We start from the raw sequence: 14,958 nt of genomic DNA, 5'->3' as shown, positions 1-14,958 counted from the left end.
AGGTGTATATCAGTATGTAGAGTCTCTACTTTAAAGAGTCCTCTCCTGCTGATGTTCAGAAAGCTCTTTTTTTCTCATACTGCTTGTGCTGCAGCTTTTCACCCTCTGTCTGAAACCAGAGCCCTGAAGTGATCTAAATCAGTTTGATATACAATTTATATTGAATGTAGTTTTAAATAAATGAAGGCAGTAAAATAAGCCATGAGATATAATTCATTCCTCAGCATTATGTGTTGCAGTTAGCTCCCGAATAATTGAGACACACTTTGTGAATGAATGCAATGAACCGACGCAGGGGGGCGGGACTATGTTTTTAAGGGGGCGGTGATTGGGCGCCTGCTGCCGCCGACGCACTGTTTGTGTGGTAGAAATACAAACCCGGGCAGCAGAGGAGGCGATTGGCTGCAAGACTTCATGTCCTTGCGCACTCAGGATGCACACACACACTGAAACACACACGCTCTCACAACTGTATGGCAACATGTCGCAGCACACTCTTGCAGGTAGGAAGACTTTCCATTCCTCACTTTGTCTGCTCTCTGTTTGGTCTCTGCATCGCATTGATTTAGTAACTTCCTCGTGTTTTTCCAACGAGGGGGACACGATGCCAATATCAGGACGTACACGTATTTTGTTTTGAAAAACCGCAAAACATTTAGGATGGCACGAGACATGCACTGTGCAGAGAGGCTGCAACTTATTGTGAGGGTGTTTGTCTTAGATAAGTGTGTATGAATAAGGAGTAAGAGCTTGTAGGCAAATATACAAAGCTTATTCAAGCACAGAGGTTAGAATAAGCTTTGCACACTTTAAGTTCAGTTAATGCATGTTGTTATTAATTGCAGGATGGAGTGAGATTTAGCAGAATACCGATATGCACAGCTCAGATTTACCTCATTTAGTCATGTTTTAGATGGATCCATCAGCCTTTATTTTCTTAAATCACTGCTGCAGCCTTTCTATACGTGTAATAATGGAGGACCAGCCTGCTCCTGTACCGAAACAAGGATTACTTGCTGAGTAAATGTACATTTGTACGTATAATACATGTCTTTCAGTGTCTTAACATTTGAAAATGGTACTTATTGGGACAAACCACTGAGGTAATTTGATGATTAACCAAATCCAGTTCTTAAAATCAACATCTCCTATATGTAAGGCTGATCTATGACTGAGAAAATGAGGAAAACGCATCCCTCAGAAGTGATGGACGGGCTTTTATAATGTCACAAACCTTCCCCTTCCCCTTGCTGGTTGTTTACCTTGTGATGGTCACAGTGTCTCACCACTGTCCCCAGTGAGATGCTGCATGAGTCATCCCCCCTCACCCCCTCATGTTCTGACATTAAATGGACTATGGCGCTCAGCTTCACGTCACAATGTAATACAGCGTGTGCAAACTATTGCATTTCATTTTGAGATTTGAATCAAGAATTCCTGTTTGGTATTTTTCTTTGCGAGAGCTGTTCATCTTTTAAATTATATCTGAATAGTTTTGTGTTTTTTTCTGGTTTTAAAGGTGATTTTATTTCCTTATTTCTTACCATACTGTTTAACCTTTGCTAGTATTGTTCTTTACACCCTTAGTCATTGTATCCACATCACTGACGATTACTCCAGAAATAAGTGGTGTTATTTTCTTATTTCCAACCAGAATGTTTCGCCTTTTGTATTATTTTTCATTTTCATTTTATCCACATTACTGATAATAATAGTTTATGGAGTGATCTCATTATTTTAATATTCGGTTATAGCACCAAAAGTCAAACAGATAAATAAATTAATAATGAATGTTTTGTTTTTTAAAAGTAGAACTATTGTCTTCAAATACTTAATTACAAGTAAAAGTCCTAAAAATGTCACTTAAAGCTCCCCTATTCTCCTCCTCTTCATCGATATCTTCCAGGTCTCAGATATACACAGAGCCTGTCTCTGATTGGCTGAAACACCAAACAGATCATCCCATAACCCCCTCTGTTTCAGCCCTGTTCCTAAAGCGCTGATTCTGAGTCTGTAGCTTTAAATGCTAATGAGCTGCTGCTGGCCACGCCCCTCTGAGAGCTGATTGGTTTTAAAAAAACACAATGGTGCTTTAGGAGGAGATGAAGGTGATGAGGTGGGGGGGGGGGGGGGGGCTTACCTTGGTTGGTTATTGGCTAATGGTCATAAACACATAGTGACATCACAAACTGGCCAGAATCTGATCAGCTGATTTTCAAACCGGTTTTCATTGAGATGGGTCAGGACAGAAAGAGGATTTTGCGTAATAGGGGACCTTTAATTAGAAGTACAGAAGTAATACCAAGTATCAAGTACATAATCTTTCCAATAACATGAATATTATCCTATTTTGATCACTAATATAATTATTTCATAGCATTGATGTATAGTCTGTCAATGTGAAGCCAATTATGGATACTGGTTTGGTACCGTTGGGGTCTCACAGTACATCATATAAACACATCACATGTTTTTAATATGTAAAATGTTAATAATAACCACGAGTGTGAATACATTTAGTGGGGTAAAAGTCTCAATATTTGCTCTCAAAATGTCGTGCAGTTTAAAAGCAGCACGTAAATTAGAATTGTGTCTGGTAATTGGGTAGATGTGCTTTCCACCCATCTCGCTTGTCTGGGATTTCTTTCCCCGGGATAATACTGAAAAACACCACGCATGATGCTGCAATGATGAACACGAGCACTAACTGAATGAAAGGGAAAGTGACACGGATGCATCGCATGTCCTCCGCTCCTGCTTTGGATCAAACCGTGACAATCCCATTTATCCAATTAAGATGATGGCATTTCCTCTTTAATCTCGTTAGGAGCGCAGAGTGCAGACACAACAGCTCGGAGTCAGATGTCACATCATCTCTCAAAACGAATTCCCGTTAAATTCTTATTTTCTGACGGGTCAATCGATGCGCAGGGCTTAATTGATTTGTTCATTAGCAACAGAGTTCTCTCTCTCTTTTCTCTAAACTTAGATGTAGAAACACATGTTTGAAAGGAGTACAGAACGCCTGAAAGCCTTACTGCGTTATATCCAATCATTTCTAGTGTTTAACTTTCATCTGACGCCTGAATTTTGGGTTTTCCGTCATTAATTGGTGCAAAAAATCTACTAAAAATGCAGAATATGAAGCGTTTCACACTGAAAACATCCAGACCCTCTAATGAAATGGTGTCCTGTCCCATTTTGAATCCAACCCTGTATTTCCTGGTCCTAAATAAACCCGTTAACACAGTATTTATCCGTCTCATTTCCAGTTTTTCATCTTAAATTGGTGCAAAAGTAGCTTGTCAAAATGCATTCAAAGGAATTAAACTTCCAGACCCTCGACTAAATCAGTGTCTTGTCCCCTTTTTGTATTTCCTGGTCCTTGATAAACCTCATCTCAGTCTCATTCTGAGTTTTTTCGTCCTCAGTCCACCTGCAGATCCTGCTGGCCGTGGGTCTGGCGTGTTCTGCTACTGCCTGGTTCTGGGCTGCGTCCTTTGCTGTCGCAGGAGGAAGAGCGTCTCGTCGGAGGACAAGGAGGCCGTCTTCCTGTCCCCCCACCCTGCAGAGAGGGTGACGGTGACGTTGACTCCTTCCCCGTGCACTCAGCCGGTGAAGCAGCAGTACGAGCAGCTGGACGGAGACGTGTTGGAGTTCCCGTCGTCTAAAAGCAGCTCGTCTCCCTCGGAGGACGACCTCACCGCCCTGCCCTTTGACCCCAGCCCCACCAGATCGGCTCACCTGTTGCCATCGCCGACGTCTTCTTTCCCGATGCGCCGCCTCAGCACCCCGGCGGTCCCCTGCTCACCTAGAAATAAATCCCCGAGTCACGGAAGAGCCTCCCTGCCTTCCTTAACCAAGCTGTGTAAGTCCCGCCGCTCCACGGGTCGGAGGAGCACGGTGAGCGGGGAGAGCTTCCTGTACGGCGAGAGCAGTCACCTGACTACACCACCCAGCCAGCAGGGGGAGCCGTATGTCTCACAGTACGGCTCTAACTCCACCTCAAAGCCAGCTCCTCTCCTACACTTCACCCTGGTCTTCTCCTCATCCTGCGGCACCCTCATGGTCAACATCCTGGGGCTCTCGGGGGTCAGTCGAAGGCGTACGGGCCTGTTTGTCCGGGCTAGCCTCCCCCCGCTGTGCCCCTCCCCTCAGCGGACAACGTCCCGGCGCCGCAGCCTCAGCCCAGAGCTCCAGACGCAGAGCCTGGTGCTGCAGGTGGGCTCTGTGGCGGAGCTGCGCACCTGCACCCTGAGGCTGGCGGTGTACAGCCGGGAGTTCTCCGGCCTGAGGGAGGCGGCGCTGGGGTTCGTGGAGCTGCCCTGTGAGGCGCTGGAGTGGGAGCCGGACACCACCTCCACCTTCAGCCGGCAACTAAACCCAACCAAAAGCAAGCTGAAGAAGGTATGTCACATCGTTTGCATTCGTTTGTTGATAAAATATAAACTTTTACTTGCATTAATTCACAAAAACACATATGTTCAGTGCTCCGAACATTGAAGCACATTTTCATAGCGGCCTAAGTGGTGGTACTGCAACTTCTGTGTCAGTCCGTGCTGCACTGGGCCCAAAAGAGATGTCTGTAGATCAGCGAATAGTAGCTTAATAAATTACCCAGCACTTTTATAACCCTTATTTAAATCATTAGTGTCTAAAAGTTGTAAAATGCCTCTCTCAATTCATCTGAATGAGCTTAGAGCAGGGGATCAGGTCGCAAGCCTTCCCCTAAGAACCACATACTGGAACTTTTGCTCTAGAGAGGCAGGCATGCGGGAGAGCATCAGGTCATTTGGGCAACTCTCAAAGGATGAAAGAAGCCCCGCCTCCAATGCTGCATCCAGTTCCTATTACTCATCCATGGTTCATTGAAGCATCCTCAGATTGCCTGATTTGAGATCAACCACACATCCCTTTCCATACTATCTCCTAAAACCTATGACTTCCTGTTGCCAGTAGGTGGCGCTTTGTCAAATGAGTCAATATTGGCGTGATGACGTCTTAAAGGCCAGGATTCTGATCATCCATAAGAAATTTGGAGCATATATTGGAGAATGTCCCTAAAGTTACAACAACGTCCTGTTCTACAGCTAAAGGCGTAATGCAATAGTGAAGCTCAATGGCTGCAGCTTCAAACACGTGCTTAACGTGACTCATTAAAACAAAACAACTTACTTTAGGTTCAGTTAACAAAACCACTTTGTTAAGGTAAGAAAAGATCCTGTTTCCGGTCAGAATAAGTACGTTTGTTATGCAACCTGACTTAGAATATGTCCTCTTGAGTCTTGGTTGTATACTTTTTTACCGTTTTATCCTCTATCTTTCAGATTTAGTGGATCTTTGCATTAAATAGCACCCGACCACCTGCTCTGCTCTTCTAGTAGGTGGAGGAGGCCTATTCTAACCCATATTTATGAGGCTGATAACCATTGACAACGCCCATCCAGACCCTAAGAGCCAAGAAAAAGTGTTGTTGATGAGCGCACAATAATGGCAATATTAACAACAAACCGCAAAGAGTTTGAAACACCTGATTGATTAAATACAAGCTGTTAAAAGCTGTCCTGATCCAAATGCATACAACACTGTGAGAACTTATTATTTGCCTTCTTGTAAAGAGTTAGATTTGATCAATACTACTCTCTGAAAAATGCTATCCTTTCTCTGAACACATAAATACATCTGCAGACCAGCTCCTTTAAAGCTCCTGAATAGCATTAGAAACATATGTATTGTTGGTTTATTCAATAAAACAACCCTAAAAAGTTACAGGTCGTTATGCTAAGCTAGGCTAACTAGCTTCATACTTCCCTCTTTAAACGATATTGATCCTTCTACAGCAAGAACAATTTGATTGGCAGGCTAAAGATGCTGCATGTGTTGTTTGGAGAGTGTGTGTGTGTGTGTGTGTGGGGGGGGGACTTTGCTGGACTTTCTCTTTTATGATGTCTCCAATGAAGTGTGTATTTTCCTCAGATAAGGAACTGCGCAGGCGGACCGACGTATCATGTTTAATCCATGGAGGAATGCAGCCTCTAATCAGCTCTCCCATTAGCCCTTAGTTTCCACTGTTCTTAGTCATGGGGACATTGTTGTTAGCGACTGCAGAGCAAACAACCAGAGTGCAGCCGTGCCCTCTGAAACCCTGCCAGGGGGCACGGATAACTGACTCCTGCAGAGACAGAGAGGAGGGGTTTACTTTAGAGTGGACATTGCTTTGATTTGGTCTAAAATGCGTGCAGTGTGCTCTGCAGGGAGGCAGTATCATGTCTCTGGTTCTGTGTGGGACGTCTGGATGTTGCTGTGACGTGTGTGCGGCACGGACTCCATCTCGCAGGATTCATAGTGCTTTAGTAATCAGTGTAATGGGACCAGGTTAGGTCACTGACGCTTATTCATCTGCATGGCATTACCTGCTTTGACGTTTCGTTGGAATAGGGTGCATGATGATTTAAGGACGGTGCATTCTGGCTCAAAAGGAGCCCGTTCTGCTCGACAGCGCTGCTATTGAAAAAGGGATTTTCCAGGCATGCAGGCTCTCCTTCTTTATTACAGGCATTCATCCTTACCTTCAGACGGTGTCTCATCTCAGCGTTTGTCAGTCCTGATTATAGATACCCTTAGGGATGCATAAACTGATGTCCAAACTGAGAATAAGTGATCATAATATACAGTCAATCATCTTTATTTTCACTACTTGGTGCATGGAGAGGAATGAAATCCACTGGAATCCGTCTGCCAAATATGTGCATGTTTTTAATTCTGCAGGGGGAGTTTTTAATGATGATGTTCTGGGTCTTTTTGCCCCAGATGTTCAGCTTTTAGCCACTTATCTCCACACATACTGTAACATTGGACTATCACAACTTCTGGGCTGCTTCATCGCAGAGTTTTTAAAATGATAAATTGACAACTAAAACTAATTGGTTGTCTTAAAATCAATGAGTTTCTTACTTCTTAAGATAAGATAAGATAAGAGGTACTTTATTGATCCCAAGCTGGGACATTTTTACGTTGCAGCAGCATAAAACAAACAAGGCTTTGCACAGAAATTAAAAAGTAGAAATAAACTTAATAAATATAAACATCTCGAAGCAGAAATAAACCAGCATGAGAGAGTAAAGAAGAATATGTACAGTTGAGTGCAAGGAGTGGAATATTATACTTTTGGGGGTGTTCCCTTTCCTGTAGTGTGTTATATAGGGTTTAGTGCATGTAAATGGTCTGCAGAGGCTAAATTCCATTTAAGTTATAAGTTACAGATGTACATTTTAAAGAGTTGGCAATGATTTCAAACGGGACACAGAAAGTCCCCTTACACCTCTTCATGGATTTTAACCTTTGAAGCCCATTTACATGCACTAAAACCTATATCACACACTACAGGAAGGGAAAACCCCCAATAGTATAACAGGACCTCTGTAAAAGGCAGAGTGAGGGTCTCTGAGTGGAAGGGAGAGTCGCTGAGCTGTAACTGAACTCCCTTGTTGGATAAAACGCCCTTCACACTCTGCTGCTCCACGGCTGACTCACCAGCGCCCGGCCGCTGCAAGCTAATGAGGTCTGACAGGAAATCAGATGTAAATGACATCTTTAGAATTACAAATTAGCTTTCACTTCTACCCAGAATGCCTCAGTGCATTACAGACGACTGTATCATCTTAGGATGGGTGGTCAATTTGGCGAGAAAAAGCACAGTCCTGACGTCTACAGGAAGCCCGTATCACAGATTAACTTTAAGTGATGCAGACTCAGAACAGCTGAGCTCCTCAGGCAGGGGAATCCAACGTGCCTCATGAATAAATGTGATTATAGTTTTAATAGATGCATCACATGAAGAAAAACTCATGAAATTGAAGCTCTGACTCTTTCCTCTGACAGGCAGTGAATCCCTTTAGATGTATTCTGACTGTCAAAGCCTTGGGGGACTCATTCATTTACAATAACAACATGGGTTTTAAATGCTTCATAGCTAAAATCTGCTCCGTTCTCTTGGTTTATTTCCTCCATGTCACTTCCTCCATGTCCTAAAAGGATGAAGGGAACATCTGCAGGGTGAAAGAAGACCCTTTTCCTCCCCAAACATGTTTCTTTATCTCTCCTTTCCAATCCTCAGAGTGTGAGCTCTCAGGAAACGCTGGGTCGCAGGAAGAGCTCGGTGTGTGTGCCGCGGGCTTTGGGCCAGCTGTTCGTCCTGCTGCAGTACCAGACTCTGGCCCAGCGCATCAAGGTGATGGTGAGGAAGGCCGAGAATCTGGCCAAGCTCACACGCATCCCAGGAGCTGCAGGTAAACACGGTCAATTCATCATTCAATCATTTAGAATCATATTTATATATCATTTCTTATACTCTGATTGCCTGCAAATGGAAAAGCAGCAGAGGGTTTAATGTTTAGATCCTGTCTGAGATAATTTACAGGTCAATGGTTGGACCTGTAAACCGCCATCAGGTCTCATACTGTGAGCTTCTGTCCTTATTCCGCCGTATTGTCTCGGTCAGACAGACCGGATCCTTCTTTGGCTCGTTTTAAAATCAGATTAGCCCGTTGTCATTTCCCCTCCTGTCTGCATCCCAGCTCACTGCGGCTGATTTAAAGCCCTGCCGTCGAGGAGAGGAGGAAGCAGGAGATGTTGTTGAGAGGAAAACCACTTTTATGTTTTGGTTTCCTGCCCTAAATGTGACAGTTTGAGGCCGGGGGGTCAGTTCTCTTCCTTGTGAGTTTCAAAACTGTTTCTGAAGTCTGTCCAAATACATGCTGCCTGCAGAGGCATGACTCTTGTTTGCTCATGACTAGTAGTTTTATACATTTTAATTAATCCCAATGAGCATGCTCGAATGGGTTTAGTGGGGAAGCCCTATTTTGCAAGTGGTGATGCAGATTAGTGGAAAGGAGTTGAAGTAAGGATTACGCTGTGAATCAAAAACTGCAGTGCATTCATCCATTACAACAAAAGAGCTGGATGTTTGGAAGTAAAGTCATAAAGTGCCTCAAAACGGCATTACTTCTGACTGCCAGCAGGGGGCGACTCACTTTGTTGTAAAAAGAACTCAGATTGTATAGAAGACTATGAGAAATTGTACCCAACTTCTAACTTGATTGATTAGCTTAGTAAACAACAGTTGTTGATCTACATCTGTAGTTTGAAGTCTTCTTCAACTCAGAATGATGTTCATTTGGTAAAATATGGTCCCATTTTGAGTAAAATAGACGATAAAGCAGAGTAGGCTTTAAGGGACTCATCTTTGATTGACAGGTTGCTCCTACCGAATTTTTAGATCATGGAAGTTAACTGTAACAGTTTGGTCAGTACATTTTTTAGCATTCAATTGTTCTTGCTTCACCCTCCTTTAACTTATTTTAGCCCCAAAAAAATATTTCTAAAAGATTGTTCATCAAGAAGGGCCAAAATGTCACACTTTCACTCAATTGGTGACGTCACTTCTACTTCTTAGATTCAGTCAGTTTTAATCCAATTATTCTCCGTTTTATGTAAATGAACCATTTAATGAACATGTGAGAAAATGCAAAGGGAAATCTGAAATACAGAACTGAATCCTGACTGTGGATGTATTTCCTCCCCTCAGACCACTACGTCGTCATCAACCTGCGTCAGGATGGGAAAGTGATCGGTACGAAGGAGACCAAAGGGGCGAGTGGCTCAAACCCGGTCTGGAACGCTCCCTTCCTGTTCGACCTGCCGGCTGGAGACGTCACCCAGCTGCCTCTGGTGCTCGAGTTCATCATCATGCAGGTACGAGTTTAATGAGCAAAATCCGTTACATCAGAAACAGAGACATTCAGTTTAAGGTCGGGGGGGACAGTTCACCGCTTTCACTCAGGTGCTGAGTGTTGGACATATCGGCTGTACAGATGTCTGCCTTTTCACCAATTTAATGGAAGTAAACAGCACTTAGCACATAGTTCCTACTGTGAACTTCTCAAAACAACACCATTAGGCTATTTTTGAGTTACAGGGTTATGATTTCTGGAATGAGACATTTACAGCATCCTTTACAAAAAGCAAAGTCAGTGCCATCTTCTTTCAGAATACTGGAGAAAAGCTGCACAAAATTTCCCAAAACTCGGCTCCTCACACCAAAAAATTGATAAATAGCAAGGCCAGTTTTTCTTTTATTTGAGTCCAGTGCCATTGACTTCCATTATATTTGTGAAAAGGCAGACTTCTCTACAGCAGATATGTCCAACACTCAGCACCTGACACCAACACAATCTAAATTGATAAATAGCCCTGAGGAAAAGGGGTGAAGCAGGCCAGATTTAAACATGTTTAACTTTCCTTATTTTTGATATGTATTTGAATCTGAATATCTTCAAGTGTTTCATTCAGTATTCCCCGTGTGTCCACAGGGCCGTCTCTACACTAAGAGCAGTATTCTGGGTCGGGTGTTGATTGGCGGCGATGCCTCGGAGGAGGGTCAGGGACACTGGAAGGAAATGTGCAGCCGGGGGCAAATAGAGACGGCCCGCTGGCACACCATCCAATCAGACGGGCTGCAAGACTGAGCCGCCGCCCGGACAGAGAAACACAGAGCGGGAATAACGTGCAATCTGGGAGAAATCGTTAAAAGTATTTCATTTCAGCCCTTTAGATGCTAGTGTTGTAGTCAAGACCACCTTAACCGAGACCGAGTCATGACCAAGACTGGATTGTACCAAGACCAAGACTTTAAGAGGGCTAGTCAAGACCAAGACCAAGATCAAGACTTTAAGAGGTTGAGACCGAGTCAAGACCAAGACCAGAGTGTACCAAAACCATGTCAAGACCAGGACAAGACCAAAACAAGACCAAGGCAGGGTGAGAACGAGTCATGACCAAGGCCAGAGTGTACCAAGACTTTAAGAGAGCTAGTCCAGACCAAGACCAAGACTTTAAGAGAGCGAGCGTAATCAAGGCAGGGTGAGAGCGAGACAAGAACGAGACCTTTAAAAAGTGGCACCCATGAACGGTAACGAGTACTTCAACACTAATAGATTTCATAATTATATTTATCACTATTGAAAAACTGGTCGTGCTGTTTATGAAAGAGACAGATGGTCCGTGCAGAGGAGGCAGCAGCTTCCTCATGTCCTCAGTATTCTGCATCCCGACATGGCCTTCGTGATTATTTCCACTCTGACTTCTTCTTAAGAGCTGTGTCGCTGTGGTTCAATGCACCCTGTACCGGTCCTCTGCTCGTGGTCTCCTATGGTGTGTTACGGTGCCAGTATTTGTCCATACACTCCCAGCAATATCTGAAGAATCAGGTCTGTGTACTGTCAGGAGTTTGTTTCACAGGTGTAGCAGGGAGCAGTGGCTCATGGGTAAAGCATACAGGCGAATCAACACAACTCTGAATACGCTTTTAGATATTTGACCTGTCAGACTTTTAAATTGTCTCACGGCTTCAGACGCTCCTGTCCCCTCTGTGTGTAAATGACTATTTTTCTTCATCCTTGGGCGTCTGTGTCCTGTAGATTTTTGCCGTCCGCAACCCTCGTCTTCCCTTTGTGCAGCATGCCCGCTGATGATTGTTGTATTTCCTTCATAGCAGGAGCATGTGTGAGGTTCTTCTATCCACGGGAAGCTACGATAAACACCTGGGTTCACAGACACTACAGCTCTCCTTCCAATATATACTTACATGGTTTTAGGACTTCAACCGTGATGCCAAACAGATTAATATAAGAGCAAGCACTTCTACCTGCTGCACAGCTCTGTGAGGTCTTTGCTAGCCAAGCGATTCTGTCCAGGCAGCAGCATTAGCAAAATAACTTATTACACTTTGGCTCTGTCGCCTTTGTTATCGAACACAATCTGCAGCAGCGTCTCCACTCTGGATTTAATATTAGGAACGCCTCAGAGAACAAAACCTTCACTTCAGCATGGACTGACTTTTCTCTGGCAACTTTTCAAATGGATCTTAGAGAGGCTTGCACTTTAAATATAATGCATTAAATATGAATAATGAATTACGTTATCCATCATCCAGTCTGTCAATGAATGCCACATTGATCCTGTATTTATAAAAGGTTTTGAAAGTGAGGTTGATGTTTAAGTGAGTGAAATCAAACACGTTTTACAAATTAGGAACATTAGCTTTTGAGCTCCTGATTCATCAATATTGTGGTTTTATTTGTACCTCTTAAACCCTGGCTTCTTATTGTCAACATCAACTGAATAAAGAGTTCAAATGGCAACAGAGTAAAGATATATTTATTTATGAGACTTGTATTTTAATATTCACCCTCGTGTTCTTTTATTTGTTAACCCTATCATCAGTTACTTATGTTTTCTAGGAAGGAATTGCTGTTTGTATTTATCGTATGAAGCTGCTGGTGGCATGTATCATATATGAACGTTATATAGGGAACCATGTCGAAATACTAACTGATATAAATGATTTCTGCTTCATTTCTTGGTTTATATTTGGATTCTTGTGTTGCGCTTTCCTGTGTGTGTGTTTATTTCTTAGAAAAGTATTAAAAGGGATTATGTACATTTGTCTGAACATCAGCAGGAGAGGACTCTTTAAAGTAGACTCTACATACTGATATACACCTGAACATCAGGAGGAGAGGACTCTTTAAAGTAGAGACTCTACATACTGATATACACCTGAACATCAGCAGGAGAGGACTCTTTAAAGTAGAGACACTACATACTGATATACACCTGAACATCAGCAGGAGAGGACTCTTTAAAGTAGAGACACTACATACTGATATACACCTGAACATCAGCAGGAGAGGACTCTTTAAAGTAGAGACACTACATACTGATATACACCTGAACATCAGCAGGAGAGGACTCTTTAAAGTAGAGGCTCTACATACTGATATACACCTGAACATCAGCAGGAGAGGACTCTTTAAAGTAGAGACACTACATACTGATATACACCTGAACATCAGCAGGAGAGGACTCTTTAAAGTAGAGACACTACATACTGATATACACCTGAACATCAGCAGGAGAGGACTCTTTAAAGTAGAGACTCTACATACTGATATACACCTGAACATCAGCAGGAGAGGACTCTTTAAAGTAGAGACTCTACATACTGATATACACCTGAACATCAGCAGGAGAGGACTCTTTAAAGTAGAGACACTACATACTGATATACACCTGAACATCAGCAGGAGAGGACTCTTTAAAGTAGAGACGCTACATGCTGATATACACCTGAACATCAGCAGGAGAGGACTCTTTAAAGTAGAGACTCTACATACTGATATACACCTGAACATCAGCAGGAAAGGACTCTTTAAAGTAGAGACACTACATACTGATATACACCTGAACATCAGCAGGAGAGGACTCTTTAAAGTAGAGACACTACATACTGATATACACCTGAACATCAGCCGGAGAGGACTCTTTAAAGTAGAGACTCTACATACTGATATACACCTGAACATCAGCAGGAGAGGACTCTTTAAAGTAGAGACACTACATACTGATATACACCTGAACATCAGCAGGAGAGGACTCTTTAAAGTAGAGACTCTACATACTGATATACACCTGAACATCAGCCGGAGAGGACTCTTTAAAGGAGAGACTCTACATACTGATATACACCTGAACATCAGCAAGAGAGGACTCTTTAAAGTAGAGATGCTACATACTGATATACACCTGAACATCAGCAGGAGAGGACTCTTTAAAGTAGAGACTCTACATACTGATATACACCTGAACATCAGCAGGAGAGGACTCTTTAAAGTAGAGACACTACATACTGATATACACCTGAACATCAGCAGGAGAGGACTCTTTAAAGTAGAGACACTACATACTGATATACACCTGAACATCAGCAGGAGAGGACTCTTTAACTATCGGTCCACAGAGACGTCACTGTTCCTGCTTCACTGATAACTGGAACTGAAACAGTTGTAGTTGAGTCACTGTTTTTATTTACAGTGGGTGACATCCCTCCCATAGTTATTAGTATCCATACGATACGATGTGCTGTTCAAACTGATTTAATCTTAAGGGTAATCTTATGTCCTTATCCTTCACCAAGCAAATGTGATTACTGCCACAAACACACACAGATGCACACACCCACACAGAAAGGCTCCATCACGATGTGTAAAGTGTGTAAATGTATATGTTGTGTGCTCAGATGGAAGGAAAACACATCCTCACACTTAATTAAACTCATCATTCCCAGTCACGCTCCAGCTTCAGAAGCTTCTCTTCTCATAAACATAACGTACAGCTCCTCTCCTCTCTTCTGTCCACAAACTGAGGTCCATGAAAAGCTCCAGATTTAGTTTTGAGTGTCTTGAGCAAAGATTAAATGCACATCATGTTGATAATTATTATTTATTTGATCAATACAAATATACATATATATTCTGTGGTACAATACTAAGACAAAACATAAAGAAAAACCACAAAACGAAGAAGTCCATTTCTAACCCCCATTTTGCAATAATGGGATCATATTACTGCACAATTCTGCCTTTGACAAAATATTTTCCCAAGACGGATCAGTGCAGCTTGAGATGAAACCCTTTAAACATGAAAGCAGGGAATATTCTGAACATCCTGTTGAGTGTGAAGGATCCGAAAGAATCCTTCCAGGTGAGCTCGACGATATGCAGGAGCCATGAATACCAGAGATAAATGTCATGCTGACTGTTTCTGTTGTGGAGTTGGTCTTTGTTATCATATTATGACTCAATATCAGGTGTGTGTGTGTGTGTGTGTGTGTGTGTGTGTGTGTGTGTGTGTGTGTGTGTGTGTGTGTGTGTGTGTGTGTGTGTGTGTGTGTGTAACACTGGCATAGAGCGAGTCTGGTGTGATTAGTAGCGGCTAGTGTCTGGCAGACAGTGTGTAAGGTCCTTGAGGACTGCTGTTAAATTTTTCGGTTGTCTGTCGGGGTTTTCGTCGTTGTTTGTACTGAATCCCCGTACATCATGTTAAAAAAGAATTAGAAGG

General features: G+C 42.9%; 1 protein-coding gene across 1 annotated transcript; it reads left to right on the top strand.

The window, feature by feature from the left end:
• The first annotated feature begins 481 nt into the window (after positions 1-481).
• Positions 482-12,368, top strand: LOC134862864 (synaptotagmin-5-like). Its single transcript, XM_063880965.1, is given in 6 exon segments — positions 482-503; positions 3,432-3,461; positions 3,464-4,407; positions 8,117-8,288; positions 9,587-9,753; positions 10,371-12,368. Coding segments are annotated over 6 exon segments (1,491 nt in total). The 3' UTR covers positions 10,527-12,368.
• The last annotated feature ends 2,590 nt before the right edge of the window (positions 12,369-14,958 follow it).

The sequence above is a fragment of the Eleginops maclovinus genome, chromosome 4 (genome assembly GCF_036324505.1).
Source record: "Eleginops maclovinus isolate JMC-PN-2008 ecotype Puerto Natales chromosome 4, JC_Emac_rtc_rv5, whole genome shotgun sequence".
NCBI classification, from domain to species: Eukaryota; Metazoa; Chordata; class Actinopteri; order Perciformes; family Eleginopidae; genus Eleginops; species Eleginops maclovinus.
This window is presented reverse-complemented; position numbering and strand designations above follow the sequence as displayed.